General features: G+C 45.8%; 1 protein-coding gene across 1 annotated transcript in view; it reads right to left on the bottom strand.

Moving 5' to 3' along the window:
- Positions 1 to 24,593, bottom strand: part of lactb (lactamase, beta) — an 85,765-nt gene that overhangs the window by 31,542 nt on the left and 29,630 nt on the right. Inside the window, exons 2-3 of the mRNA XM_041178540.1 lie at positions 22,692 to 22,758; positions 16,794 to 16,984 (exon numbers count right to left, since the gene is read on the bottom strand). Coding sequence (XP_041034474.1) covers positions 16,794 to 16,984; positions 22,692 to 22,758 — 258 coding nt within the window. The remainder of the gene's footprint in view (positions 1 to 16,793; positions 16,985 to 22,691; positions 22,759 to 24,593) is intronic.

Here is a 24,593-nt window from a genome sequence, read left to right as displayed (position 1 = left end):
CGGCTGCACCTTAAACACAGCGGCCGGTGAAGCAGCGAATCGGAACCCACCATGGAAATGGCGTGTTTCCTGGGAATGCATAATTAATGTGACAGGTTTGGGACAATGAGAAGCCGCCATTACGGACGGCTGGTAAAAATCTGGGACGATTCCGCCCTTAATCTCTCAGGAAATTAAGGGATATGGGGAATAGGAAGGGAAGTGGAGTTGAAGCCCAAGAGCAGCCATGACTGTATTGAATGGCAGGTGGACTGTGCTCAGTGAGCCATGTGACCCAGTCCTGCTCCTATTTCTTGTGTTCTTGCTGGGTCCACTCTCACCTTGAGTCAGGAGGTTGTGGGTTCAAATCCCATTCCAGAGACTTAAGCACAAAATCTAGGCTGACGCTTCAGTGCAGTACTAAGGAAGTGCTGCAGTGCCAGGGGTACCATTTTTCAGACGAGATGTTAAACTGAGACAAAAACAGAATTACCAGGAAAAACTCAGCAGGTCTGGCAGCATTGGCGGAGAAGAAAAGATTTGACGTTTCGAGTCCTCATGACCCTTCGACAGAACTAGGCGAATCCCAGGAAAGGGTGAAATATAAGCTGGTTTAAGGTGGTGGGGAGGTGGGGGGAGAGAAGTGGAGGGGGGTGGTGTGGCTGTAGGCAAAAGCAGTGATAGAAGCAGATCATCAAAAGATGTCACAGACAGCAGAACAAAAGAACACGTAGGTGTCGAAGTTGGTGATATTATCTAAACGAATGTGCTAATTAAGAATGGATGGTAGGGCACTCAAGGTATAGCTCTAGTGGGGGTGGGGGGAGCATAAAAGATTTAAAAATATTTTTAAATAATGGAAATAGGTGGGAAAAAGAAAAATCTATATAATTTATTGGAAAAAAACAAAAGGAAGGGGGAAGAAACAGAAAGGGGGTGGGGATGGAGGGGGGAGGTCAAGACCTAAAGTTGTTGAATTCAATACTCAGTCCGGATGGCTGTAAAGTACTTAGTCGGAAGATGAGGTGCTGTTCCTCCAGTTTGCGTTGGGCTTCACTGGAACAATGCAGCAAGCCAAGGTCAGACATGTGGGCAAGAGAGCAGGGTGGAGTGTTAAAATGGCAAGCGACAGGGAGGTTTGGGTCATTCTTGCGGACAGACCGCAGCTGTTCCGCAAAGCAGTTGCCCAGTTTACATTTGGTCTCTCCAATGTAGAGGAGACCACATTTTAATGAGGTGTTAAACTGAGACCATGTCTGACCTCTCAAGCAGACGTAAATGGTCTCTTGGTGCTATTTCAAAGAAAAGGTGAGTTCTCCTGATATCCTGATCAATATTCATTCCTGCACTAACATCACTGAAATAAGTGATGATCTGGTCATTATCTCAATACTGTTTGTGGGAGCTTGCTGTGTGTAAATTGGCTGCCTTATGATGGAATTACTTAGCTGGCTGTAAAGCACTTTGGGATGTTCTGTGGGTGTGAATGGTGTTCTAGAAACACAAGTCTTTCTCTCTATTCTATCACAGATGAGTTCCCATTGATTCATAAAATAAGAAGATAAAGGAGCAGGAGTAGGCCATTCGGCCCATCTAATCTTCTCTGCCATTTGATAAGATCATAGCTGATTTGGTTGGTGGTCTTAACTCCACTTTCTTGCCTTGTCCCCATAACACTTGATCCCCATACTGATTAAAAATCTGTCTATCTCAGCCTTGAATATAGTTAATGACCCAGCCTCTACAGACCTCTGTGGTAAAGAATTCCACTACCCTCTGAGAGAAGAAATTCCTCCTCATCTGTTTTAAATGGGTGACCCCTTACTGTGAGATTATGCCTTCTGGTCCTAGACTCTCGCACAAGGGGAAACACCTCCCTTGTCAAGCTTTCGAAGAAATGTGTGGTGGCGGGGGGGGGGGGGGGGGGGGGGGGCGGTGTGTGCAGGGAAGTGTTGGGGAAAAGGTTGGATTAAGAAAAGGCTGCAGTACAGTTGGTTCCCTCATCCAAGTCATTGATATAGATCATAAGTAACTGAGGCCCCAGTACTGGTCCCTGTGGCACTCTACTAGTTACAGCTTGTCAGCCTGAAAATGATCCATTTATCCTGACTCTGTTCCTTGCTAGTTAGTCAATCGTCTATCCATGCTAATTTATCACCATCCAACACCAGGAACTCTTCTTTTCTTGTACAGTAACCTTTCACGTGGCATTGAGTTTTAGAAATCCAAACACACTACATCTTTGTCTACTCTATTTGTTACATCCTCAAAGAAATCGAATAAGCTAGTCAAACAGGATTTCCCTTTCATAAAACCATGTTAACTCTGCTTGATTGTATTATGATTTTCTAAATGTCCTGTTTTGCCTTCTTAATATCTGGCATTTTGGATTCTAGCATTTTCCCAAAGGCAGATGTTAGACTAACTGGCCTATAGTTTCCTGCTTTCTATCTCCCTCCTTTCTTGAATAGGGCTGTTACATTTGTGCTTTTCCAATCCACTGGGTCCTTTCCAGAATCTAGGGAATTTTGGAAGATTACAACCAATGCATCCACTATCTCTGCTGCCACTTCCTGTAAGACTCTAGGGAGCAGGCCATAAGGGTCAGGGGGGCATGTCAACTTTTAGTCCCATTAGTTTCCCTGGTTCTTTTTCTCCAATGACCATGGCTGTTTTAAGTTTCTCCCTCCCTTTTGCCCTCTGCTTTTCTAGTATTTTTGGGTTGCTTTTTGTGTCTTCTACTGCACAGACTGGTAAAAAAATACTTGTTCCAAATCTCTGCTATTTACTCCTCTCACATGAATTTCCCAGTCCCACCCTCTAGGGGGCCAATGTGCACTTTTGCAACTCTTTTCCTTTTTATTTACTTTTAGAAGCTTTTACTGTCTGTTTTTTTATTTCTTGCTAGTTTTTTCTCATACTCCAATTTCTCTGTTTTTTAGCCAAACTTTTTTTCTAAAACTTTCCCAATCTTCTGCCCTAGCACTAATCTTTCCAACATTCTACATCTTTTTCAATTTGACACCATCCTTAACCTCCTTAGCTAGCCGTGGGTAGTGCACCCTCTTTGTAGTGTTTCTTTCTTGATGGAATATATGTTTGTTGAGAGTTATGAAATATCTTCTTAAATGTCTGCCATGGCTTCTCTACCTTTTAAGCTAGGTTTCCAATCTACTTTAGCCAACTCTGTCTTCTTAACTTTGTAATTGTCTTTATTTAAGTTTAGGATACCAGTTACAGAGCCAAATTTCTCACTCCCAAACTGAATGTGAAATTCTATCATGTTATGATTATTCATACCCAAAGAATCCTTTACTATGAGGCAATTAATTAATCTCGTCTCACTGCATATTACCAGGTGTAAAACAGCCTGTTCCCTGCTTGGTTTCAGAATGGATTGTTTGAAGAAACTGTCCTGAATACACTCTACGAACTCATCCTCCAGATTACCTTTGCCAATTTGATTCATCCAATCTAGATGAAGATTAAATCTCCCACAATATTGCAATACCTTTCTTACACACACACACACACAAAATGAAGGAGTCCCGATTGATTCTCCCCTCCCTGATCAATGGATGAGATCCTACTCCTGGCCTGACCAAGACCCAGGATCAAACCTTCAGGGACTGTGGCACTCAATCATGGAGTTACTACAGCACAGAAGGAGACCTTTTGGCCCATAAGTGCTATGCCAGCTCCAGCAACCCAGTCAGTCCCATTCCCCCACTCTATCCCCATAATGCTGCAAATATATTTCCCCCCCCACAAGTACCCATCCAATTTCCTTTTGAAATCTTGATCGTCTCCACTTCCTCTAAGCCCGTGGGTAGCGAGTTCCCAGTCATTATTACTTGTTGCATAAGAAATGTTCTATCTCACATTCCCCCTTCATCTCTTGCCTAAAACCTTATATTTGTGTCTCCTAGACCTTGCACTAACAGCGAATGGGAACATGTATTGACTGGATAAAGTTCCCCAGCCATAGAGGAAGCTTCTAGCAAGTTCTCAGCCAAATTGAAATTCTGCAGGCAACTTTCGTAGTTTACCTGGTCCAGAAATAAAGCTGAGGCAGCGATTTTCTTTTCAAGTATCTAACCTTGTTGCTGACTTTGACATACATGGCTTCCATTTCCACTGGTTCCTTAAACACAGTTTAAACAAGGAACTGCGCTCTGGCCTTGCACTGAGGAGTTATTGGAGGAGGTGTCAGGAAGGAATTTTGTTTCATCTGTTCTGGATTGTAGATGACACTAATAAGGCAGGATTTATCACCCCCCCCCCACCAACCCCCGCGCTCCCCTCACTGCTCTGAGAATGAAGGCGCTGACTCTGTAAGGGTGACAGGTTTGCTTCATGGTTCATTAACACTTGGTGAAAGATCCAGCAGCTTTCATGGTCATCTTTCAGTGCCAAACAGTTCCAAATTTATAGAATCCACTTTCACCTCTTGCCATGGCCCACTTTGGCCTCACAATCTCTAAATTATCATTTGCATTTATGCATCATGTGGTAGAATGTCCCAAGCTGATTCATAGGAGCATATCCAAACAGAATTTGACACCAAGGCACTCAAGGAGATATAAGGACAGGCGATTGAAAGCCTGGTCAGAGAGGAAGTCTTTTAAAGAGCAAAGAGACATGGAGAGGCTGAGAGGATTAGGGAGGAATTCCAGAACTTCAGGTCCAGGCAACTGAAGACAGGGCCACCAAAGGTGGACTGATTAATATCAGGAATGCACAAGAGGCCAGAACTAGAGGAGTGCAGATATCTCGGAGGGTTGTGGGGCTGGAGGAGGAGATTCCACAGGTAGGGAGGGGTGAGAGATTTGCAAACAAGGCTGAGAATTCTAAATTTATATTTCTGGACTGGGGATGGTCTCAAGGGACTTGGTGTGAATTAGGATATGGGCAGCAGAGTTTTAGCTGAGCTAAAGATTACAAAGTGTGCTTGGTGAGAGGCCAGCAGAGCATTAACCAGTAAGGTGCTGTGGAAGGAGCTGACCCTGATAACAGTCAGGATCGCAGGCCTTCCAACTGTGATCCTTCGATCCTAAGGGATCTATGAAAAGTTTTAGATTTCTGTTTCCTTGTTTGCACTGGCTGGTTTATGATATGGTACAATCTCTGCTGCAGGCTTCCTGTGGGATGGAGTTCCAAGTTATACAATGGCTCCCTGGAGGCTGTGAATATTTTGAGCATGTTCCTGGGAACATGGTAGTAATTTGAGGGAATTCCTGAAATGCATCCAGGCAATGCAAACAGGCCATTCAGCCTGTGTTTATGCTCCACACAAACCTCCTCCCACACTAATTACTTCCTCCGTCCAACCCCTTTATGCCTCTGTTCTCCATTCCCTCAAATATGCATCAAACATCCCCTTCAATACAAATACCTGTTTCAACCCCTCGATGTGGAGTGGGCTCCACATTCTCAAAACTCTCTCTATGTTTGATCTGATAGTCACTACCTTATATTCATGCTCCCCTTGTTATGGACTCACCCACAAGTGGAAACACTTTCTCTCCATTCAGCCCATCAAATTCCTTCATTATTTTACAAACCTCCAGCAGGGTTCCATTTAGTCTTCTCTTTTCCAGACAAAGATTCATAGTTCTGAAGAAGTCATATTGAACTCCAAATGTTAACTCTGTTTGTCTCTCCACAGATGCTGCCAGACCTGCTGAGTTTTTCCAACACTTTCTGTTTTTATTAAAGATCCACAGCCTGTTCAGCCTCTCCCGGTACTTACATCCTCCCAATTCCAGATATATCCCTGCATTTTCTGCATTTTCTGCATTTTCCTCAGTGTTCAATGTCCATTTTAGAAAATGGAGACTAGAACTGCAGATAGCTCTCTGGAGTTCTGTATAAATTTAACATTAACTGCAGATAGATCTCTGGAGTTCTGTATAAATTTAACATTATCTCATTGCTTTTGAATTCTGTCCCTCTAGATTCCTGCTTGTTCTCTTAATGACCTTGTGTCACTACTGTTTGAATACAAGAACACAAGAATTAGAAGCAGGAGTAGGCCATTCAGCCCCTCGAGCCTGCTCTGCCATTTGATAAGATCCTGGCTGATTTGATTGTGGCCTCAACTCCTGTCTGCCCCAACAACTCCCCCAGTAACCCTCAGCTCCTTTGTTGATCAGCCTTGAATATATTCAATGACCCAGCCTCCAACGCACTCTGGATAAAAGAATTTCACCAACTAACGCCCCTCTAAGAGAAATAAATTCTCCCAATCTCTATCTTAAATGGGAGACCCCTTATTTTCAAATGGTGTCCCCAAGTTCCAGACTCAAGGTCTTAAACATAGAAACAGGGGGAGGCAATGATGAGTGGTAGTCTCACTGGACTAGTGATCCAGAGACCCAGGGTTACACTCTGGGGACCCAGGTTTAAACTCATCTGGTTCACTAATGTCCTTTAGGGAAAGAAAATCTATCGTCCTCAACTTTTGTGGCCCACAGTAATGTGGTTGACTCTTAAATGCCCTCTGAAATGGCCTAGCAAGCTGCTTAGTTGTAACAAACTGCTACAAAGACACAAAAAAGGAATGAAACCGGACGGGACCTAGACAATAGCAATCACAGTCCTGTCAACCCTGCAAAATCCTCCTTACTAACATCTGGGGGCTAGTGCCAAAATTGGGAGAGCTGTCTCACAGACTAGTCAAGAAACAGCCTGACATAGTCATCCTCATGGAATCATATCTTACAGATAACGTCCCAGGCACCACCATCACCATCCCTGGGTATGTCCTGACCCACCGGCAGGACAGAGCCAGCAGAGGTGGCAGCACAGGGGTATAGAGTCAGGGGAGTGTTGCCCTGGGAGTCCTCAACATTGAATCAGGACTCTGGACCTCATGAAGTCTCATAGCATCAGGCCAAACGTGGGCAAGGAAACCTCCTGCTGATTACCACGTACCGCCCTCCCTCAGCTGATGAATCAGTGCTCCTCCATGTTGAACACCACCTGGAGGAAGCACTGAGGGTGGCAGGGTGCAGAATGTACTCTGGGTGGGGGACTTCAATGTCATCGCCAAGAGTGGCTCGGTAGCACCACTACTGACTGAGCTGGCTGAGTCCTAAAGGACACAGCTCCTAGACTGGGTCTGCAGCAGGTGGTGAGGGAACCAACAAGAGAGAAAAACATACTTGACCTCATCCTCACCAACCTGCCTACCGCAGATGCATCTGTCCATGACAGTATCGGTAGGAGTGACCACCGCACACTCATTGTGGAGATGAAGTCCTGTCTTCACATTGAGGATACCCTTTATCGTGTTGTGTGGCACTATCACCATGGTAATAGGATAGATTTTGAACAGATCTAGAAACTCAAGACTGTGCACCTATGAGGCGCTGTGGGCCATCAGCAGCAGCAGAATTGTACTCGAACACAATCTGTAACCTCATGGCCCAGCATATCCCCCACTCTATCATTACCATCTAGCCAGGAGATCAACCCTGGTTCAATGAAGAGAGCAGGAGGGCATGTCAGGAGCAGCACCAGACATACCTAAAAATGAGGCGTCAACCTGGTGAAGCTACAACACAGGATTACTTGTGTGCCAAACAGCATAAGCAGCAAGTGATAGTCAGAGCTAAGCTATTCCACAACCAATGGATCAGATCTAAGTCCTGCCACATCCAGTTGTGAATGGTGGTGGACAATTAAACAACTCACTGGAGGAGGAGGCTCCACAAATATCCCCATCCTTAATAATGGAGGAGCCCAGCATATCAGTGTAAAAGATAAGGCTGCAGCATTCGCAACAATCTTCAGCCAGAAGTGCCGAGTGGATGATCCATCTCGGCCTCCTCCAGAGATCCCCAACATCACAGATGCCAGTCTTCAGCCAATTCAATTCACTCCACATGATTACTGCCCCATCAGTCTACTCTCGATCATCAGTAATGTAATGGAAGGGTCGTCAACAGTGTTATCAAGCAGCACATGCTTCGCAATAACCTGCTCATTGATGCCCAGTTTGGGTTCCACCAGGGCCACTCAGCTCCTGACCTCATTACAGCCTTGGTTCAAACATGGACAAAAGAGCTGAACTCCAGGGGTGAGAGTGACTGCCCTTGACATCAAGGCAGCATTTGACTTAATGTGGCATCAAGAAGCCCTAGCAAAACTGGAGTCAATGGGAATCAGGGGGAAAACTATACACTGGTTGGAGTCATACCTAGCACAAAGGAAGATGGTTGTGGTTGTTAGAGGTCAGTCATCTCAGCTCTGTAAACCAAGATCGCTTTGCTCCTCTATTCCATTTACTTTCTTACCTTTTAAGAATAAGGCAGCTCCTTATTCCTCTAACCAAAATTAACCATCTCCCGCTTTAGAGATTTAGAGATACTAAATGAATACTTCTCATCAAGAGATACTAAGTGAATACTTCTCATCAAGAGATACTAAATGAATACTTCTCATCAGTATTCACCAAAGAGAAGGACTTAGCGGTTGATTTGTCTGGGGAACAGTGTGTAGATAGCCTGAATCATGTTGAGATCAAAACAGAAGAGGTGTTAGGCGTCTTGAAGAATATTAAGGTGGATAAGTCTCCAGGGCCAGATGGGATCTACCCCAGAGTACTGAGGGATGCAAGGGAGAAGATTGCTGGGGCCTTGACAGAAATCTTTGTATCCTCACTGGATACAGGTGAGGTCCCAGAGGACTGGAGAATGGCCAATGTTGTTCCATTGTTTAAGAAGGGTAGCAGGGATAATCCAGGAAATTACAGGCCGGTGAGCCTTACGACAGTGGTAGGGAAATTATTAGAGAAGATTCTTCGTGACAGGATTTACTACCATTTGGAAGCAAATGGGCTTATTAGTGAGAGGCAGCATGGTTTTGTGAAGGGGAGGTTGTGTCTCACTAACTTGATCAAGTTTTTCGAGGAAGTGACAAAGATGATCAACAATGGAAGGGCAGTGGATGTTATATATGTGGATTTCAGTAAGGCCTTTGACAAGGTCCCCTATGGCAGACTGGTACAGAAGGTAAAGTCGCACGGGATCAGAGGTGAGCTGGCAAGATGGATACAGAATTGGCTTGGTCATAGAAGACAGAGGGTAGCAGTGGAAGGGTGATTTTCTGAATGGAGAGCTGTGACTAGTGGTGTTCCGCAGGGATCAGTGCTGGGACCTTTGCTGTTTGTAGTATACATAAATGATTTGGAGGAAAATGTAACTGGGCTAATTAGTAAGTTTGCAGATGACACTAAGGTTGGAGGAGTTGCAGATAGTGAAGAGGATTGTCAAAGGATACAACAGGACATAGATCGGGTGGAGACATAGTTGGAGAAATGGCAGATGGAGTTTAATCTGAACAAATGTGAGGTAATGCATTTTGGAAGGTCTAATACAGGCAGGGATTATACAGTAAATGGCAGAACCCTTAAGTGCATCAACGGGTGGAGGGATCTGGGTGTACAGGTCCACAGGTCACTGAAAGCGGCAACGCAGGTGGATAAGGTAGTCAGGAAGGCATATGGCATGCTTGCCTTCATCGGCAGGGGTATTGAGTATAAAAGCTGGGAAGTCATGCTGCAGCTGTATAGAACCTTGGTTAGGCCATGCTTGGAATATTGCGTGCAATTCTGGTCACCACATTACCAGAAGAATATGGAGGTGTTGGAGAGGGTGCAGAGGAGGTTTACCAGGATACTGCCTGGTCTGGATGTTATTAGCTGTGAGGAGAGGTTGGAGAAACTCGGATTGTTCTCACTAGAGTGACGGAGATTGAGGAGCGACTTGATAGAAGTTTACAAAATTATGAGTGGCATGGACAGAGTAGATAGTCAGAAGCTTTTTCCCAGGGTGGAAGAGTCAATTACTAGGGGACATAGATTTAAGGTGAGAGGAGAAAACTTTAGAGGAGATGTGCGGGGCAAGTTTTTTACACAGAGGGTAGTGAGTGTCTGGAATTCGCTGCCAGAGGAGGTGGTGGAAGCAGGTACGATAGTGGTGTTTAAGAGGCAGCTTGACAAAGACATGAATAGGATGGGAATAGAGGGATATGGACCCCGGAAGTGCAAAATGTTTTAGTTTGACAGGCAATATGATCGGCGCAGGCTTGGAGGGCCGAAGGACCTGTTCCTGTGCTGTACTTTTCTTTGTTCTTTGTTCTTAATTATATTGAATTTAATTTGTTATTTATCCAGCCAATTTGGAAGTCTATTCATGTCTTCCTGTATTTTGGTGCCGTCTTCATTTGCTTAACTCTACCAGTGCCCCAGACCTTACCATACCAACATGGTACATCAGCAAATCTTGACATCATTCTTTCCATTCCCAATCATTTCTATGTGTGGTGAACACCCACGATCCCAGCATGTAATCCCTATGGAATACCACTTCCCACTTTTTGCCAGACTAAGAAACTTCCCTCCATGCCTCTCCTGTCTTTCGTGTAGGCATCTTTCAGTCCATTTTGCAATCTTAGCCCTGACTTCACACGCCCTGACTTTTTCTTCAATCCCCCTAATGTCAGTCTGGCCCAATGCTAATTCTATCTTCTCCAAGTCAGGAAGTTGTCGGTTCAAGCCCCAATCTAGGGACTTAAGCAAGGAACTAGGTTAGCACTTGAATGAACTACTCAGAGAGAGTGCTACATTGCCAGAGGTGCCTTCTTCTGAGTATGTTCAACTGAGACGACATTCAGATGGATGAAAAGATCCCACGGCGATATTCCAAGAACAGCGGGATAACTCTCTTGGTGTCCTCACCAACACTTTAGAATCTAATCAACAACACCAGAAACTGGCCAATTATTTCAACGCAGCATTGCAACGAATCAACATAGACCTGAAAACTAGTAGGCAAATTCTGCTACCTGGGGTAAACTGTGTTAAATGAAAGAAAGCTTGATTAGGAGCTATCAGCTGGTATTAGTAATGCTGCTGTGGTATTTGGAAAGCTACAGGCACGAGCCTGGAAAATCCCCACACAAACTGCGACATGACAAAGTCTCTATAATGCCTGTGTATTAAGTAGACCACTGCATGGTTTTGGAAATAGGATTACAAATCAGAAACAGGAATGCAGACTGAACTCATTTCACATGCTTGAGAAAGATCCTTGGGAGCACTGGCAGCATAGAGTCTCAGCATAGAAGTGCTACAGCTTTTTAAATCAAAGTATCACGGCAGTGCTTAAGTAACGTGACTATGATGGTTAGGCCACATTGTTAGAATGGAGAATGGTTGCATTCCAAAAAATTAGGTAGTGTCAGCAAGTAGCTGAGAATTAGAAGAGCATATTCCTTTTAACTAAAAAACACAAGCAGTAGGGAAATTAAGTTAAGTCGAGGCCAGATAAAATAAAGTTGTATAAGTAAACCAAAGTAAAATAAAGTTAACCTAAGGGAAGTAAATTGAAGCCATGGCAGGACAGCTCAGTCATATGAAATGCATGTCCTGTAATATGTGGGAACTTTTGGGCGCTGCCAGTGATCGAGATGGCCACACGTGCAGGAGGTGTCACCAGCTGCTGAACCTTGAGCTCTGGGTTACGGAGCTTGAGCTGCGGCTGGAGTCACTGTGGCGTATCCGTGAGGCTGAGAGCTGTGGATGGTGCGTTCAGAGAGGTGGTCACACCCCAGCTTAGGAGCCTGGAGGCAGAAAGGGAATGGGTGACCACCAGGCAGTCCAAGAGAACTAGGCAGGTAGTGCCGGAGTCCCTTGGGGTTCTGCTCAGCAATCGGTTTTCCGTTCTGGAAGCTGTTGAGGGCGCTGGTTCCTCAGAGGAGGGCAGTCAGAGCCAAGTTTGTGGCACCATGAGCGGTTCAGCTGTGCAGAATGGAAGGAAGAAGAAAGAAAGAGTTATAATGATAGGGGGTTCATTGGTTAGGGGAACAGACGTAGATGTGACTCCAGGATGCTATGTTGCCTTCCTGGTGCCAGAGTCAAGGATGTAACTGGGCAGCTGCAGGATATTCTTCTGGGGGAGGGTGAATAGCCAGAGGTCATGGTCCACATCATAACCAATGACTTAGGTAGGAAGGGGGATACAATCCTGGAATCAGAATTTAGGGAGCTGGGTAGAAAATTAGCAAGCAGGACCTCAAATGTAATAATCTCTGGATTACTCCCAGTGACATGTGCCAGTGAGTATAGAAATAGGAGGATTAGGCAGATGAATGATGGAAAGATGGTGCAGGAGGGAGGGCGTTAGATTCCTGGGACACTGGGACTGGCTCTGGGGGAGATGACACCTGAACAAGCCGGACAGTCTGCACCTGAACAGAGCTGGGGCTGAGTTCCTGGTGGGCATTTTGCTAGTGCTGTTGGGAGGGCTTTGAACAAACTTGGCAGGGGTGTGGGAACCAAGAGAAAATATTAGAGAGGAATACCAGGGTGCACAAAATGCCAAAAATCTGGGAGGGACAGATAGCACTAGTATAGAGAATAGTAAGTTAATAGGTGAAGTCGGGTGAGGGAGAAAGTAACAAAATCTAAATCAGGGTTACTGTGCATGTATGTGAATGCACGGAGTATAGTAAATAAGATTGGGGAGTTACAGGCGCAGATTGCCATGTGGAAATATGATGTTGTGGCGATAACAGAGACTTGGCTCAAGGAAGGACAGAACTGGGTGTTAAGTATTCCCGGGTAAGGTATTCAGAAAATATAGGAAAGGAAGGAAAGGAGGAGGGGTGGTGGTATTGTTTAAGGAGGACATTGCAGTGCTGGAGAAAGAGGATGTCCCAGAGGGTTCAAGGACAGAATCAATTTGGCTAGAGCTAAGGAACAAAAAAGGGAGCAATTACGTTGGTCGGTGTAGTCTATAGACCCGCAAACAGTGAGAAGGATGTAGAAGAACAAATCTGCAGGGAAATTACAGCGAGATGCAGCATTATAGAGTAGTTAATGGGGGACTTTAATTACCAGAATGTAGACTGGGACAGTGGGAGTGTGAAGGGTGGAGAGGGGCAAAAGTTCATAGATTGTGCCTCTACAAGGCACACGTCAGGAGTGTGATGGAATACTCCCCTCTTGCCTGGATGAGTGCAGCTCCCACAACACTCGAGAAGATTGACACCATCCAGTACAAAGCAGCCCACTTGATTGGCACCACATCCATAAACATTCACTCCCTCCACCACCGACACACAGTAGCAGCAGTGTGTACCATCTACAAGATGCACTGCAGGAATTCACCAAGGCTCCTTAGACAGCACCTTCCAAACCCACGACCACTACTTTCTAGAAGGCAGCAGATAGATGGGAACACCACCACCTGGAAGTTCCCCTCCAAGTCACTCACCATCCTGACTTGGAAATATATCACCATTCCTTCACTGTCGCTGGGTCAAAATCCTGGAACTCACTCCCTAACAGCACTGTGGGTGTACCTACACCACATGGACTGCAGCGGTTCAAGAAGGAAGCTCACCACCACCTTCTCAAGGGCATTTCGTGATGGGCAATAAATGCTGCCCAGCCAGTGACACCCACATCCCATGAATGATAAAAAAACAAAAAATTTTCTCCAGCAGTTTGTGTCCAATCCAACAAGAAAAGACCTGGTTCTTAAAAATGAGGTGGAAGTAGATCAAGTGTCAGCGGGAGAACATTTAGGAGACAGTGATTATTGTATTGTATATTTTAGGATGATAATAGAAAAGGACGATAGGAAATCCAGAGTAAAAATAATTAACTGGACGAGAGCCAACTTCAATGGGGCAAGAACGGAGCTGGGTTAGGTAGACTGGAACAGAAGATTGGCAGGAAAAACTCTAGCTGAACAATGGGACTACCTTCAAAAAAGAATTAGTTTGGGCACAGTCAAGGTAGATTCCATCGAAAGGGAAAGGTAGGGCAAACAAATTCAGAGCTCCCTGGATGAAAAAGGAGATAGAAATTAATATAAAGAAGAAAAAGTGTGGTTATGACAGGTGTCAGATAGAAAATACAATCAAGAACCAAGAGGACTACTGAAGGTTCAGAGGGGAGGTGAAAAAACATATTTGAGAAGCAAAGAGGGTTTATGAGAAAAGACTGGCAGCCAACATAAAGGGGAATCCCAGAGTCTTTGATCGGCATATACATAGTAAAAAAGTTTAAACCAGGCAGCTTGACCCTGATTGGTCAAGGCATTGCCCTGAGGAATGAGTCAATGATTGGCTGTCATTTATTTTTAGCTGAAACAGGTGTAATGTTTGGCAGTTAACTGTCAGTCACCATCAGTGGTGCCTGTTCCATGGCAATGCCATCCAATCAGTACTCTCTTCACATACAGTTTGTTTCCCCCTTATATTGGTATTCTTGCGAATGTCCTGATGAATGCAAGCTGAAAAGCTTAGACATATCTCTTCTTTCAGCAATACTTAAGTTCTGCAGTACCAAACGACTATTTGGATCATTCTTCACTCAATTAGGGAATTAAGGAAGTGGAGATAGTGCAGGATGGTGGAGTTGGGAGAGATCAACTGCCATGATTTTGTTAATGGCAGAGTAGGCTTGAAGGGCTGAATGGCCTACTCCTGCTCCTATTTTTATGTTATTATGGTTTCTAAGAGTTGGTGGTGTTGGGTTGGCAGATAAAAGACGCGGGTCTACAAAGAGGGCTCGCAGTTCAACAAACTGAGCCAAAACCAACTACCAACAGGCCAAACTTTCTACCTAAACAGCATAAGGTTGTGCTTTCATGAGTTTTCATGACGGCTGATAAATGAACACGAGTGGGAGAGTATGAGACCAACACACACCAAACAAAAATAGGTTTTATATCAACTACCAAAAACTTCAAATGCGGGGGTATTACACCAGAATGTGACAGGACACCAGCCAGGACTAACACAAGCATTGTCTACTCTGTCCCAGAAGATCTGTTTGTGACTGTTCTCCAGGAACTAATTATGATATCCACCATTAGGAATTGGAGATCTCAATCTAACATTTGTTGGGATGATTTCTGAGTCTCTACTATCCTGTTTGCACTTTGAAAATGAGTGGCAGCTTAACCAAACTAGAGGAGCACAGTTCATAGCTTACTAGGGTATGGAGAGAGAGTGGGAGTATGGCATTGAGGTAGAGGATCAGCCATGATCATATTGAATGGTGAAGCAGCTCGAAGGGCTAAATGGCCCACTCCTGCTCCTATTTTCTATGTAAGAGGGGCCTAGCCCTCTTCCGATTTGCAGGCCAGCCATGACTGTGGCGGTATATGGTGACAGTATATGGTGGTGGTATGTTGTGACGGTATATGGTGACAGTATATGGTGACAGTATGCGGTGATGGTATATGGTGACAGTATGCAGTGACGGTATATTGTGACAGTATGCGGTGACGGTATATGGTGACAGTATGCGGTGACGGTATATGGTGACAGTATGCGGTGACGGTATATGGTGACAGTATATGGTGGTGGTATGTTGTGGCGGTATATGGGGACGGTATATGGTGACAGTATATGGTGACAGTATATGGTGGTGGTATGTTGTGGCGGTATATGGGGACGGTATATGGTGACAGTATATGGTGACAGTATATGGTGGTGGTATGTTGTGGTGGTATATGGGGACGGTATATGGTGACAGTATATGGTGACAGTATACGGTGACAGTATATGGTGGCGGTATGTTGTGGCGGTATATGGTGACAGTATGCGGTGACGGTATATGGTGACAGTATATGGTGGTGGTATGTTGTGACGGTATATGGTGACAGTATGCGGTCACGGTATATGGTGACAGTATATGGTGGCGATATGTTGTGGCAGTATATGGTGACAGTATGCGGTGACGGTATATGGTGACAGTATATGGTGACAGTATATGGTGGCGATATGTTGTGGTGGTATATGGTGACAGTATGCGGTGACGGTATATGGTGACAGTATGCGGTGACGGTATATGGTGACAGTATATGGTGGTGGTATGTTGTGACGGTATATCGTGACAGTATGCGGTGACGGTATATGGTGACAGTATGCGGTGACGGTATATGGTGACAGTATATGGTGGTGGTATGTTGTGACGGTATATCGTGACAGTATGCGGTGACGGTATATGGTGACAATATATGGTGACAGTATATGGTGGTGGTATGTTGTGGCGGTATATGGTGACAGTATGCAGTGACGGTATATGGTGACAGTATATGGTGGTGGTATGTTGTGACGGTATATCGTGACAGTATGCAGTGATGGTATATGGTGACAGTATATGGTGACAGTATATGGTGGTGGTATGTTGTGACGGTATATCGTGACAGTATGCGGTGACGGTATATGGTGACAGTATATGGTGACAGTATATGGTGGTGGTATGTTGTGACGGTATATCGTGACAGTATGCGGTGACGGTATATGGTGACAGTATAAGGTGGTGGTATGTTGTGACGGTATATCGTGACAGTATGCGGTGACGGTATATTGTGACGGTATATGGTGGCGGTATACAGTGACAGTATATGGTGATGGTATCTGGTGATGGTCTAGTGTGGAGGTATATTGCACACAGCTGTAGGCTACATCAACATTTAAGAAGATGTTAGCTAGGTGTCTGAAGGGACATGACAACAGGGTGAGGAGAAGGGTTTAAGGCTGCTCTTCATACAAAGGAGAAATGCCAAGGTGGGTTGCCTGGACCGAGGGGCTGTCTCCATGAGGTTATTCTGTCCCACTTGAAGTTTCATCTGAGTGACTTCACTCCTGAGTCACACCCATGGTGCATTAATGTGAAACTGAAACCCTTTCAAATCAACACTAACTATACAAGATAACTGACCAGCGACTGTCAAACATCAAGATGTGTGCAGTGACTTTCAAAAGGTGTTGGAAAACATTCTTACTTTCTCCCCTTTGTATTCTTTTTCTGGAAATTCTGGCACATATTTCTGCACAGGGGCATCGAAATCCAGCTTTCCATCTTCCCACAGCTTGGCTATGGCAGTCATGGTGAGGGGTTTGCTGATACTGGCGATGCGCATGACGGTGTCTGGGTTACACAACACCCGGTTCTCCACATCAGCGTACCCCAGCCCTTAAAGCAAGTCAGAAAGATAAATGAATGATCTCCTTCAGGAATACTGTAGATAAAGGATTAAAGGTCCCGGCAACATTCAGGCTTGGACTGATAAGTGGCAACTAACATTCAATTCTCCCTTGACATTCAATGGCATCACCCATCATGTTCACCCCCTCTCAACAGCCTCAGGGTTACCATTGACCAGAAACTGAACTGGACCAGCCATATAAATACTGAGGCCACAAGAAGACTAAGCTCAGTGGCGGAAGTGGAAATCGGAGTGATTTCCGCTAGAGGGGGCTGACCACATACCATTTTGCTGGTCAGCTCATTACTTATGCATTTGCGAGGAGCTTGGTGAATCTCGGGGGAGGGGCAGGCAGGAAGTTGCCATCCCCACCGTTACCTTATGGGGTTGAAGTCCTGGGCACAATATTTGAAGGATAGCCGGACAGACATTCACGCATTGCAGGCCAGGAACATTAGTCTGGCTGTCGTTCAAGACCACAATGTCCTAGAGCAGACAACATGTGGCCCCACAGCTCAGCAAAGCCTCCCTGCAGATTCCCCTCCAGGCCATCCACTAAAGGTGGGAAGTGCTGTTTCCCCAGGCTGACAGCAGGAGGCACTCCTGTCTGAGCGTAGTGGACTGGACGGAGATCACAGTGTTAGCTAGCACCTGTGGGGCCCACCAAAGAAATGTGCAGCAGTGCTGGAAGAGGATGAATGATCTGCTGTGCTTCACCAGGGTAAGTGTGCCTCTACTCAATGCAAACTGACACTCATGAGGGCATCAGGCGAGTGCACAGGGCCAGCAGGTGGGACATGTGCACTGAACGTGTGCCAGCCACTTTATGCTCTCAATCTTCCATCAGTTGCAGGACATGGTGCTTCTTACTCAGCAGCTGTCTTGGCATGAACACTCCTGAACTGTTCACGGAACCAGTGGGATGACAATCAATCCCTCTGTCCTTCTGAAGAACAGAAACGCTCATAATAAGAACGGGGGCAGCATTCCAGACATTTGAGTCCTCATTCCATACGAGGAGCCTGTGCTGAGGGTGAGATTGGACTCCCCAAGGAAGCCAGTGAGGGCGTCTCCAGTCTGCAGTTATCAGCTGTGCCCACAGAGCAACACATTGTTTAAGTAAGGAGCCTGCTTAGGCACTCACTACACCTTTCTTTGCTCCATTCCAGGTACCAGTAAGAAAAACGGGGAGAAAAGAATCCAGGAGATCTACAGCTCCATGTCCAACCCCAAATCAGGGTGATTCCTCAGCTTTCTCCTGCACCCTCCGCCAGTGCAGATACACTCACCTCATTGGCTCCACATCCTAGAGTAGGTTTGGGGTCACAATCTGGTGAACACATTGCTGACACAGGTCCACAGCTAGCGGAGGACTCTAATACTCCGAGGATTGCTGTGGACCAGGTCCCGGCTCAGCCCCGTGAAGATGATGAGCCTCTGGACTTGGCCCTAAGCAGCATGTCGGAGACACAGAAACAGGCAGGGGGCATCATGCAGAGATGCCAGAGGCCCATGCGCAGGGCTGGGCCGAAGGCTGGAGGAGGCTGTCCATGTTCTGTCTGCCCTTGTGGCTCTGGCATGTGAGCACTTCACTTCCTCCACCTTGGAGATCCAGGTCCAGCAGGACGCACACACAGTGGCTGCCGGATGTGCGCTTGGACCTGCACTCCGTCATTGCAGCAGCGGCTAGGCAAGGGGGGCTGGGCCTTTGAACTTTGAGGACATGGGAAAAATCTAAATTCTACTTCCAGGTGCCCGAGGTTGTGGGGGAACAGAGTGCTGTGCAGGTTCTAATGCACACACTTAGTGCCAGGGCTCTGTATATGGACACAGTTTGGGGGATGCAAAGGATCAAACCACCAGCTGAGCAGATGTTAAGTGGTGCAATTTATTCAGTTATCATCAATCAAGGTACATGACAGCAAAGTATAACGTCTGTAAGCAAAACAGAGCCTGGGTTCCAGTCAGTAGAGGATAGAAAACCAAAGAGTGAAAACGATGTCTCAGCAGGTGTCTCTGCCTGTAATCTGTTAGCTATCAGATTACCAGCTGCCTGCCTGCCACACCTCCCCCTGCAATAACCTCTGCATGGGCTCAGCAACTTTCTGGCCCTCATCAGCTCCATCCCCTTCATCATCCTCATCGTCAGAGGAGACATCTCGGTCCTCCATGTCTCCCCCAGCCAAGACATCCCCTCACTCGGTTGCAGCAATGATGGTCCAGAGCACACATTGTGGTGAGTATTGGAGAGCCCTGCCTGAGAGGGCCAAACACCTGAACCTCATCTTTAGGAGACCAGTCAGCTGCTCGATCATGGACCTGATGGAGGCACGTGCAGGATTGTGCTCCTCCTCAGCAACACTCTGCAAATGGTGAAGCTGGTAGCACCACCAGAAGAGCTGTCTAATATCCCTTATCCCCACGGAGCCAGCATTGCAATCGCCAAGGCCCTTCAAAAACCTGGGAGTGGTTCAGAATGTAGGCATTGTGAGAGCTCCATGGGAACTCAGCACAAACATGCAGTATTTGCCTTCTGTGGCCACAAATTCAAAGAGTGGAAACCTTTCTAATTGATGAACGTAACTGGCTATTGCCAGGGAGCTCTCAAGGCCACATGTGTGCAGTCAATAGCTCTTTGCACTTGCAGGAAACCTGTGATTGTTGCAAAACCCAATGCTCTTGAAGCTAGGCTTTCCAGGTGGAATTGGACAAATTGGTACGCTCTCCTGAATAAGGCATCTGTCACCTCCCGGATGCACTTGTGTCACTGAATAGGGGATGCTGCACAGGTCTCCACTGGAGCCCTGGAAGGAGTCACTGATAAAGAAGTTTAAGATAGCAGTGACCCTTTAATGTCACCAGCATGGGATTGTCTCCAAGTCCTCGCAGTGACAGGTCATTATGGGGAAGCTGGCCGATATGTGCACACACATTCTGCAACATTCTAAGGCACCACCAGTTTTTCCTTTCGATTATTTGTAGATAGCTGCATCGCCTGTGAAACACCCAAGGTCAGGCCAATGCCCATCGCTGCAGTGGACCCTGGTCATCAGATCCTGATCTTAGTGAGTCCCAGCTGCCTCTTACCGGTCAGGCCTTGCTCCTCCTGGCCTTGTACCAGCCTGTGACAGGCCGTCCTTCTCCTCATCTTGGTGAAAGGCAGCAGAAAGGCAGGGTTGCCCAGAGTCTGCATCATCTAGGCCTCAATGGATCCAGGAACAAATTGCAGGGGTAAATCTAGTGGCCATGTTCTTTTCAGGTTTGCCTCCAGCTCAGAGCCACTGAACCCTGTGCCTGGCCTCATATAAACATGGCATCCTCACCCCACCCTCGAGCCGAAGAACAGCCTGGAGGACCAGAGGTGGGTCTTCCTCCCATTCATACACGGAGACATTCCTCTTTGACCAGGGCGATGACAGCCATGAGCGAGAACCCTCCCTCAGACAATACTGCGCTTGCTTCCACCCTTGATGCTGTACAGAGAGACCATTGCCTCAGCAGCATAGAAGGATTTACCACATGAGCCCTTGTCAGCCATGACCATTCACTCAGGAGGATGGAGGTTTGGAGTCTCGAGTTGGCTGCTCTCCACAGCTGTGCCCCTTGGAGGCATCCACCTCCTTCCCTTCATCCCTGCCTCTGACTGGGGCTGATGGCAAATGGCCCAGAATGACCATTAGCTCCACACCTCGCTGGGATCTTGGTGCACGAGTCAGGGACAAACTTGCTGTTGCGTGGGCTTCACCATAGAGAGAACACAACTGAGCATGGTTCTCACCCAGTCACTTCATGATTGTTCGGGTGTCCCTTTAGTTGACCAATTGTGCTGATCCTGAAAGCATCCACCTGAAAAGACCCTCCTCCCATTTTGAGGTATCACAGTATTACATCGACTGCGTTGTGTTGGTGACAATCAAAAAATGGTGCATGTGAAATTCGAGACTCACTCCTTCACTTTCTACCCTCCCCCGTCACCCACCAAATACCCCCTTCACCCTTGAACCTTCCTCGTTACCCTTGCGCCTAGTTACACCACCCTCCACATGCCTGTCCTCACCTGATCCCTCCTGTTATCCGAGTCATATTCTTCATCTGGTTCCATGAACCCCCCATGAAACTTTCAGCCCAGGCCTGCTACCCTTTGGCATCTCACTCCCCCTCTCACAGCAACTATTCCCCCCACAGCCCATTACCCTCAAGTTCAACCCCAGGGACTCCAACATTGACAGCAGTGACCCTGCTCTCCGGGACCATCTCTCTCCCACCATCTCTGCCCGGAAACCACCTCCCCCACACAACCACAACTCCCTCAGACCAAACAGGCAAGGCCCTTCCCTCCATCCCATGTCGCTGCATCCTCGCATTCCCTCTTTGCCCAGGACAGTCTGTCTTCTTTCCCCAAACAGCCTCTCATTCTTCGTCTGCCTCCCATGTCCAGCCTTCATGCAGCTTGGCCTACCTGTACTGATCTGAGTCAAGGTTTGCGAGCATTCCCAAGAGGCCAAGGTAGTGTGTACTCACCTTAAAGGTGTGGAAGAATTCAGGCTCGCAGGTGCATGCTGTTTATAGGCAATTGAAAATGTGAAGTTCTAATTTCTGTCTGGTGGGGTTTTTAATTTGGAGGGGTGAACTTAATTCCGGCAAATTGGCTTTTTAATGACATGCTAAATCATGCAAAAGGACTTCCTGATATTACTTGTCGGGAACCTCGACCACCTTTGAACCACCTTTAAAGTGCTGAATACATAATTCCTAAAGTTCATCCCGTCATCCGGAAACTGCTCTTTGGCCTCCCTCCAAAGGGAGTTCCCTCGCTCGCCATGATTCCTGCAGTGGCGGCACCGGAAGATTCTGCCCAATGTTTCAATTCGATGATGACTCCTTATCAGAAGTGATTAAACTGAAACATTAATTCCATTTCTCTCCGGGAAGGCTGCCTGATCTATGGAGCATTTCCAGCATTTTCCGGTTTTATTTCAGGTTTTTAGCATCTGCAGCGTTTGCGATTATATTAACTTTATCCAAACATATAAAGCTGTGTTTAAGTATGAGCTAACCAAATTATTCTCAATCCTTATTCACATGCATTTATAAATGTCGACTGATGTAGAAACAACTTATTTTTAAATAAACTGAAAAACAAAAGCATCAGATACATGGGAAGACCACCACCTGCAAGGTGTCCTCCATGTCACTCACCATCCGGATTTGGAAATATATCATCGTTCCTCCACTGTCGCTGGGTCAAAATCCTGGAACTCGCTAGCTAACCGCACTGTAGAAGTTGTCGTCTCAGACTTAAACAAAGGATCCCATGAAGATGAGGGGGGAGTTCTCCCATGTATCCTGGGCCATGTTAATCCCTCGACCAATACAAACAAAACTAGATATCTGCTCTTTCATTTCCTGCTGTTTCTGGATAAGGAGAATGGCTGCTGCATCTCCCCATATTAAAGATATAATTAAGTTGTATGCAAGACACTTTGGTTGTGAAAATTATTACATTAATGCAAGTTCCTTCTTTACAAAAGGAATCTAACTAGCTTTGTAAAGCTGACGATGATGAATCGAAATATGGATGCAGTTTCTTTACTCTTTCAGTGTATATAATTCACAGGATTCCTGCCTCTTCATTGAAAACAATTGACTGTGATTGTCACACAGGGTAACTAGCATTCAGCAGGTAATACAAACCTTCTGACCAAACTTCCTTTCCATCCACAGCAACACCGACCACTATCCCAGGAGCTCCCACTTCATCCTACAGGGAAAAAACACAAACTCAGCTTTCATCCAGAAAGTGCCCACCTGAGTTAGTGACTATAAGTAGCAGCAAGATTGGTGCCACTGTTAATCAACTAATATGTAAATTCAAGCTCATTTCATTACTTGGACCCGTTACCCAGACACCCCCATAAATGAATAATTCGGATGTAATGTTGTTTAAAAAAGAGTCCCAAAAATGGATCATTCTCAGGACAAGTTGAATAGAATGGCATCATGGGAAAAGCCACCTGGTCTTGAAGCGCCAACTTGTGCAGGCCATGAGATCTGAGGTTTGATTTGCGATCCATGCCAAGCTGACTGCTCTCATCTAGGGAATCAACTGGGTGTCATCCTGGTCCTGTGGTAGCTCTCTCTTCGAGTCAATAGATCATGTATTTGAGCCTTACTCCAGAGATTTGAGCACACAGTCTAGGCTGACACTTCAGTGCAGAACTGACAAAACCCTCTTGGAGTGTATCTTATGAATGTGAATTTAAATCAAGGAAGTCAAGTCCCTAAGGCCTGTTCAGGTGGAACATAGGACCCCATTCAACTAGATCATAGCTGACCCCTACCTCAACTCCATTTGCTCTCCATTTTTTGATTTACATACATAAAATCTGTTGTCTTAAAATGATCCAGCATCTTCATCCATCTGGAAGAGCTGGATCCATCTTTCACAGATCCTTTGTGTATAAACTGTGAGCTGATTTCATTCATAAATGGCCCAGCTCCAATTTTAAAATGATGTTATCTTGGTCTGAATTTCTCTACCAGCGTTTACCTACATCCAATGATGCATTTCACATCTGTCTGAGGAAATGAAAGATCTTTACCACTAGTACCAGCAGGACTGTGTTGGAGATGGATTTCCATTCCGACTGCTGTATCAGTGTGGCTCAACCCAGAGTCAGCAATCTGACACTTCACACACCATTCCAGAACTTAAGCACATAAACTAGGGAAAGTTACCAATACAATCCCTCGTGAATCTTTTGGCCCTTTCCTTCATTTACATGTTGGCCTGTGTCACCCACGTACAAGGAGCCAGCTTTGACATCTCCATCACCATCCCACTTTTGGAGAGTACCTGATTCTTGGGTTATTGCGTTTCAGTCACTCGTTTTTCCAGGTGTCCTGCCTCAAATCCAAAAGATTGGGCTTCCTTAATCTCAGCAACAAGTTAACAAGTTAACAAACACTAAACCTGATCCTAATGAAAATCCTGCTCAGTGGATTGAACATCATTAGAAAGCCCAGGAATAAGGAAGAGGACCTGAATAATAATAAATAGGTGCACATTTACTCAAATTTCAGTGTTCAGCACAGTTTCAGTCTGACTCGCTGATGCTTTGCAAGAGCAGTGACTGTAGAATTGACTCAATCATTATAATATTCTTATGATTATACAAAAGCATTGAAAAAGATAGTCAAAATATTTGAATTGCATGCCAAGCTTCCTGTATTTGTAGTTCCTGTAGAGCTGTATGAATTACACTAAACACACTGTGGGGATGCTCTGCCATTTGAGCAGCTAGTACAGAACTATATTTTGCTGTTCATCAGTAAAAGATTGGCTTGCATTCTGCACGCTGGGAGTTTAAATATTTGATGGTAAGATATGCATCTGTTTGGACTGAAAACATGTCCATCTTTCAGAAGAGATGTTCAACCCAGGCCTTGTCTGCCCTCTGCAAGTGGATGTAAAGGATTTTGAAGAACAGAGCAGCTCTCCCTGGTTTCCGGGTCAATATTCATCTTTCAACTAACGTTACTAAAGCTCAGCTCATTGTTGTTTTTGGGCATTTCGATTGTGGTGTTTGATTATCT

The sequence above is a fragment of the Carcharodon carcharias genome, chromosome 32, assembly GCF_017639515.1.
Source record: "Carcharodon carcharias isolate sCarCar2 chromosome 32, sCarCar2.pri, whole genome shotgun sequence".
Lineage (NCBI taxonomy): Eukaryota > Metazoa > Chordata > Chondrichthyes > Lamniformes > Lamnidae > Carcharodon > Carcharodon carcharias.
Note: the sequence above shows the minus strand (reverse complement) of the source record. Positions and strands in the feature narration are given on the sequence as shown.